The sequence below is a fragment of the Microcaecilia unicolor genome, chromosome 11 (genome assembly GCF_901765095.1).
Source record: "Microcaecilia unicolor chromosome 11, aMicUni1.1, whole genome shotgun sequence".
Taxonomy (NCBI): Eukaryota; Metazoa; Chordata; class Amphibia; order Gymnophiona; family Siphonopidae; genus Microcaecilia; species Microcaecilia unicolor.
The window spans coordinates 110,289,018-110,296,678 of NC_044041.1; the positions used below are offsets into that span (position 1 = coordinate 110,289,018).

At 41.5% G+C, this 7,661-nt stretch overlaps 1 protein-coding gene across 3 annotated transcripts in view; it reads right to left on the reverse strand.

Annotated features, from left to right (window-relative positions):
• TUT1 (terminal uridylyl transferase 1, U6 snRNA-specific) overlaps positions 1–7,378 on the reverse strand; it is a 39,177-nt gene extending 31,799 nt beyond the window's left edge. For 2 of the 3 annotated variants that reach the window (XM_030220240.1, XM_030220239.1), the window contains exon 1: positions 7,206–7,378. In XM_030220240.1, the coding sequence (XP_030076100.1) occupies positions 7,206–7,284 (79 nt within the window). In that variant the 5' untranslated portion in view covers positions 7,285–7,378. Of the gene's footprint in view, positions 1–6,951; positions 7,085–7,205 lie in introns of those variants that run through there. The other variant, XM_030220242.1, reaches the window with a different exon arrangement.
• Between the last annotated feature and the right edge of the window lie 283 nt (positions 7,379–7,661).

The following is a 7,661-nucleotide window of genomic DNA, read 5'->3' on the forward strand; positions in this document are numbered from 1 at the left end:
CTACATCTACTCCGTAAATAGGATAGTAACAGGCATATTATGTTCTCTTCTTTTTTTCTATCTTATGTATTAATGAGAATAAGTTTTCCTGGAATTTTACCTTGTTTCTCCTTTCAAATGGTGGACTTGAAATGGACGAGATAAAGCAATTTCTTTAGACTTTGAATTTCCTATGAAAATGATGTATAATATCTTCCATTTTTTCCATTACAAGTGTTCTTGTAATAATTTGTTAAAACTTATAAATAAAACAATAAACTACTTTAGTGCGATAGTGCCTTTATAACAACTAGCATGGCATTTGACTGATGTTTTGACCTTTGCATGCTGCCACAGAAGCACCCAGAAACCAGTTCCCTCTATTCTTAAACTACAAATTAAGGACCCTGTTTACAAAGGCGCACTAGTGTTTTTAGCACACGCTGTGTAGATGTCCATAATATTCCTATGGGTGTCTACACGGTTAGTGCACGCTAAAAATCCTTCCGCACCTTTGTAAACCAGGCCCTAAGTATCTGATCTCTCTCCACAGCAGTTGTTGCAGTAGCCACCATAGTCGCAAGTCTATTTTGTGTGTATGTACTTTCCTGTCATAAACTGGAGTTCCTTTTTCTTTAATGTTTTTAATTTGTACACCGATTCCAGCACAGCAAATGAGATGAAGCGTATAGGAACTGAATGGGCTATCTCTCCTTTGTCAAACTGAGAATTGGTAGCAAGGCTTTGTAAAAGAGGCCCTAAATAAATACATACAAAAACAAGAAAGTATGACAAAAGTGGCAGATGCCAAAATTACTAATGCCTGACCCAGACTTTCTGTGAAATCTTTTTTCTTTAGGATATTGCATCTACGGAGCTTCTGACCTAATCAGGCTCACCATGCCAAGGTGAATGTTAGCAGACATTATTATAAGTTTTTATCACATAGGGATATGCAGTCACTTGAAATGACATAGGGAGGTGAAACTAGGTCTTATCTGCTAATTTTCTTTCCTTTAGTCCCACCAGACCAGCCCAGAGCCTGTGGGCACTGACCAGTGGATAGACATGGGGCAGGTGAAGCTGTCCTGGATGCTTGGCCCAATAAGGGCACTGTACAGCCTTGGATGCTCACAATATTTCAAATGAACATGCAACAGACCATCTGTTTTCCATTTTGCTTGAGAAGTTTTACTACTAATAATCATAATATACTGCCAGTAAAATTAAAAAAAAAAAAAAAAAAAACTTCAAAAAGTTGTTAGAAAATAAATTAATGCCAAGCCTGAAGAGAGGAGGACTTGATAAAAGAGTGAACAGAGCAATATTAAAGCATACTAAAGTGGTTTAATAACTGGTAATATATTAGGGAGGGCCTCTAGACTGCTCCGGTGGAACTAAAAGGAAAGGCAATTAGCAGGTAAAACCTAATTTCTCCTTCCTCAGCATCCTCAACAATCCAGTTCTGAAACTGTAGGATGTATTAAACTACATAAGTACATAAGTATCGCCATATTGGGAAAGACCAAAGGTCCATCGAGTCCAGCATCCTGTTTCCAACAGTGGCCAATCCAGGTCACAAATACCCGGCAAGATCCCCAAAATGTACAAAACACTTTATACTGCTTATCCCAGAAATAGTGGATTTTCTCCAAGTCCATTTAATAACGGTCTATGGACATTTCCTGTAGGAAGCCGTCCAAACCTTTTTTAAACTCCGCTAAGCTAACCGCCTTTACCACATTCTCTGGCAACAAATTCCAGAGTTTAATTACACATTGAGGGAAGAAACATTTTCTCCGATTCGTTTTAAATTTACTACATTGTAGCTTCATCGCATGCCCCTTAGTCCTAGTATTTTGGAAAGCGTGAACAGACGCTTCATATCTACCCGTTCAACTCCACTCATTATTTTATAGATTATCATCATATCTCCTCTCAGCCGCCTTTTCTCCAAGCTGAAGAGCCCTAGCCGCTTTAGCCTTTCCTCATAGGGAAGTCGTCCCATCCCCTTTATCATTTTCGTCGCCCTTCTCTGCACCTTTTCTAATTCCACTATATCTTTTTTGAGATGTGGCAACCAGAATTGAACACAATATTCGAGGTGCGGTCGCACCATGGATCGATACAAAGGCATAACATCCTCATTTTTGTTTTCCATTCTTTTCCTAATAATACCTAACATTCTATTTGCTTTCTTAGCCGCAGCAGCACACTGAGCAGAAGGTTTCAACGTATCATCGACGACACCTAGATCCCTTTCTTGGTCTGTGACTCCTAACATGGAACCTTGCATGACGTAGCTATAATTCGGGTTCCTCTTTCCCACATGCATCACTTTGCAATTGCTCACATTAAACGTCATCTGCCATTTAGTCTCCCAGTCTCGTAAGGTCGTCTTATAATTTTTCACAATCCTCCCGCGATTTAACGACTTTGAATAACTTTGTGTCATCAGCAAATTTAATTACCTCACTAGTTACTCCCATCTCTAGGTCATTTATAAATATGTTAAAAAGCAGCGGTCCCAGCACAGACCCCTGGGGAACCCCACTAACTACCCTTCTCCATTGAGAATACTGACCATTTAACCCTACTCTGTTTTCTATCTTTTAATTAGTTTTTAATCCACAATAGAACACTACCTCCTATCTCATGACTCTCTAATTTCCTCTGGAGTCTTTCATGAGGTACTTTGTCAAACACCTTCTGGAAATCCAGATACACAATATCAACCGGCTCCCCTTTATCCATATGTTTGTTCACCCCTTCAAAGAAACTAGTTCTCAAGATGGATAGGACTCTAAAATCTTTGCTCAAAAAATTTCAGTCCCATACTATACATATGTGCTCCTTACCCGGAGCAGACAATGCTTTGCAAATATAAGAAGAAACAACTGTATCACCAGTTTGCAGTTGTGAATCGGAAGCATCACTCCCAACTCTATCCATAAGGCTGAAACACCTCCAGTGGACAGTTTTCAAACCTTAGGAGATTGTTTCCTTTTGAAATTAAATGTATATGCTAATAAAACATTGCCTCAGCTACTGGGCAATAATAGAAATTGTTTGTTTTTTTCTTAAAGGTTTTAATCAAGGTGAACCAATCTGCCCAACCTTGGAAACTGGTTGGTCACTTCAATGTACTTCTAAATTACATAATGGACACAGCAAAATAAAAAAAAATTGACCTACCTGAAATGAGACCACCACTTTTGGAAGAAAGGACATTATTGCATAATAGGATCTGTGCATGTTAAAATCTGTACCTCAAATTTTCTTAGAAGAGATAGAAACCAAGATGCTCCTTAAAGGGTGGGGGGGGTCAAAGGACAGAAGTCCCAGCACCTTAAGCAGCAGAATAAAATTTCACTTAGGACAGGAGAAATGCACAGGAGGACGAATCACATTAAGAGAACCTTTCCAAGTGTGTGTGTATGTGTGTGTGTGTGTTTGGCATGACCACTCAGCAGCCAAGCCATAATAGAAAAATGGAGACAGAAGCAATCTCTTTTACAAGGAAATCTGAAGATGTTGAAATGTCTTAGACAGATTAAATCAACTAACCAAAACCTCCATGGTAGTTTGGTGACATAAGGAAACTGTAGCAAACAGAGATATGAGACTATCCGACTGACTTCATGTCAGCATTCTTTTTTGGCATCTCTGATTGAGCTGTTTTTTTCAATACATGATCAAGGCAATCTTCTGTACATATCCATTATACTTTAACAGTGAAGGTTTGTTGTGTAGCCCCTGAAGCAGCCCTGCTGGGCGAAACACGGCCTGTGTCAGGCTGTTTATACACACATATGTTTTAATTGTTTTTATCAATAAATTACGTTTTGTCTCTCAATGATCTGCTTTGTTCGTCTTCCCCTTTGGAGTCTGCAGATCGTCTGCCTTTGTGCTTTCTTGGACTTTCCCAATCTATCTTACAGTGTGCACCTGTTAAACATTTACATTCACTTGTTCCTTAGAAACCAACAACTCTTCTAATTGTTTAGGATCAAATAATTGGTAATTTTTTAACTGATATAATATTCAACAAATACATGGAAATTTAAGTGTAAAACTGGCCCCTAGAGCCAAAGTCCTTCGACGCATTGCCAAAAAGGCTTTGCCAGGTTTCTCTGGATAAATCTGTTTATACTCTTATCTTAGATCTAAAGAAAAAAAAAAAAGAGTCTGAAGAAAAGTCTCAGTACAGCATCTCTATCCATTTCAAGAGCAAACATTACTACAGCAGTAGTTCTTTGGGTAATTATTTCCAACGATGATTCCAAAAAGGATGTTAAGTTCATACTCTGTAAGGACTTTATATGCACCCAAAGCCAGAAGAATGAATTTATGAACTGTTTCCAAGCACCTGCATCTATGTGGCACAGAAGAAACGGAATGCAAAGTTAAATTGGAATACTCCTTGAACTCAAAAGGCAAACATAGTAATTGGTCATGAATCTCTAACCTAAAAAGTGTAGACCTAACAAGAAAGTAGCCTACCCTAGAAAAGACTAACCACACAGCCCAAGAGATTGGAAGAAGTGTAGTACACGGGCTGCCACCTCTGTGGTGTCTTAAAGAACACTGGCTTTAAACAATCAGATGTCCCAAATTAGACACATTCGGAATCCTTCTGGGTGAAGGAAAGGTGCAACCAATAAAACCTTCTGGGAGAATGCTTTGGGAACAGTTTTCCAGGCCCAAAGGAAATATGCAGGTCAACTGAAAAATGAGATGCTAGACTTGATGGACCTTCAGTCTGTCCCAGAATGGTATTACATATAGGCATATTTTCAAAGCACTTAGCCTTCCAAAGTTCCATAGGTTTCTATTGTATAAAAATGCTACAGCTATGAGCCTTGGTCCCCTGCCTAGACTTTGGTTCAGGCTCTAAAATGAGGGACAAGCTTACAGGCCTGTGTGACTCTTGCTTGAACTCCCAGTGTTGGAGCACTGCAGAGAACAACAGGAAACACAAGGGTGGGGGTCCAAAGGACAGAGTGACATTGTGGTCAGCCATGGTGTGAGAAAGGAAAGGTGTAGCTGGATGCAGGGTCTTGCATAAGATTTGTGGTCAAGTGAGCTAGAGACAAAACCATGTTAGCAAGATAAAGCTACTCATTAGCATGAGCCAATCAGTGGCAACCATGACATTAGCATAGATCCAATCAGGTATATCTACAGTCATATTATCCATATCCTGAGGGCACCAATAAAAATCAGAGTATTTCCTGGTTTGAGCTAGAGAGAAGGGTTGGCACTCTCTCTCTCCAAGGGAAACCAATGTGACCAGCAGAATTGACAAATTACCTAATTGCTTTCCCTTGTAAAACCTTTAATTGGTAAAAGAAATTATAAAACATTAGGAACTAATTAACACCTGTTTGCAGCTGGATTATTATATTCCTATAACTAATTGATTGTACGTGCCTGTTGTCAATCACTGATTTGACTTGTATCTTGGCAAATAAACTCCTCATCCCAAATGATGTTCTGTGGACTTCACTTTATAATCAGAGGCTGTAAGTATAAATGCTTTTGCTGTATCAGGCTATCTTTCGCTGCATTGTATAACTTGTAATCTAAATCCAGTTTGTCATAAAGGCTGGTATCTTTTCCTTAGACCTAACGTCTCTCTCAGTGGCAATTCCTTTTAGAACCTCACAACTTCTTGATTACCCCAGTACTAGTGCTATTTAGAGATGGAGTCAGATTTGAGGTCTCTGGACCCCTATATTTAAACACTATGGAACTTTGGAAGGCTAAGTGCTTTGAAAATATGCCTCATAGTATCATAGTAGATGACGGCAGAAAAAGACCTGCATGGTCCATCCAGTCTGCCCAACAAGATAAACTCATATGTGCTACTTTTTGTGTATACCTTACCTTGATTTGTACCTGTCCTTTTCAGGGCAGACCGTGTAAGTCTGCCCAGCACTAGTCCCACCTCCCACCACCGGCTCTGGCACTGACCGTATAAGTCTGCCCAGCACTGTCCCCGCCTCCTGCCACCGGCTGTGCCACCCAATCTTGGCTAAGCTCCTTAGGATCTACTCCTTCTGAACAGGATTACTTATGTTATATTCTTAGGGAATTTTTAAGCTGGAGGTGGATGATTTGGGTAGGGTCCAGTCAAGGAGAGAGGGAAAGAGAGAGAAAGGGAGGCTGCCAAAGTGAGATGCAGGATGGTCGGATTAGAGGGAAAGAGAGAGGATACCATCAGACACCTACTCTTCTCAACACTGCCACGGACCAGTCATAAGTACATAAGCACTGCCACGCTGGGAAAAGACCAAAAGGTCCATCAAGCCCAGCACTCCGTCTCCGACAGCGGCCAATCCAGGCCCCAAGAACCTGGCAAAATCCCAAAATTTAATAACGATCAATGGACTTTTCCTTCAGGAATCTGTCCAGACCCCCTTTAAACTCAGCAAGGCCAGCTGCCGTCACTACATGGCTACAGAATACCTGATGACCGTATTTTAGTATCGTCTGCGGTGTTTCCACACGAGTTACTAGCTACACTAAAACCGGAGTGGAGGAGTGGCCTAGTGGTTAGAGTGGTGGACTTTGGTCCTGGGGAACTGGGTTCGATTCCCACTGCAGGCACAGGCAGCTCCTTGTGACTCTGGGCAAGTCACTTAACCCTCCATTGCCCCAGGTACAAATAAGTACCTGTATATAATATGTAAGCCGCATTGAGCCTGCTATGAGTGGGAAAGCGTGGGGTACAAATGTAATAAAAATAAAAAATTTGCGCATTGCTCCATAAAACCGCAGTAATGCTGTGTACATCGGTCCTCATGCATGTTTAAGTAAGCTTGAAGTTTTATGAGTTTCTCAGATATTTTCCATAAGTTGTTTTTATAAACAGAAGTAGTGAACATAAAATCTTTTGTCAAAAAGAACTGGATCTATAAGGAATTTTGGTAAATGCTACAAGTGTGAGGTTTTAAGCATTTTACTCACCTTCTGATGATCCCATTTATCTTTGAGACAATTTGGGTGAAACATATAATATTCAATTGATTTGACTAATTTTGCCTATAACAACATTTCATAACCAGAGCGTTGAGTGCTTTTGCATACAGAGGAACGACTATCAGTGTAATAAACTATATTGCAAGTACAGACCTCCAAGGTCGGCCAAAAGCGCGCGCCTTCCCTATTTTCCAAGCACGCGCACCATTCCCTTTCTCACCCCTCGCGGCACAGGTACTCACGGTTCGCCACCTGCAACATACAGAGACAGCAGCGAAATCCACCCCGCGGCAACGGCTCAACATCAGCCTCCAGCTCCATCTTTCCACCGTATAGTTACTATTATTCAAATGTCTCCGCCACATGCCCCCGGCCCTACCGGAAACGACGAAAAGGGAAACCACTTCCGGCAACACACCAACTTGGGGGCGCCCCTCCTACTCAAGTGCTTAAGCCACAAGTCCTGGAGCAGGACGTAAGCACGCCGCCAATGTTCGGCGTAGGGAGACAAGAGTCAATGACCGGACGCCATGGCAACGGGGGGGGGGGGGAAGAGTAGGCGGGGCGACGTGTTCCGCCGCTTCCTTAAGACAAAGGGAGGGAGTGAGTGAGACGAGACAGTTACAGGCGACAGACAGTGTGGGGGAGGGGAGAGACCAAAACAAAGAGGGTGGCAGCGAGACGCACAAAGACCCCCT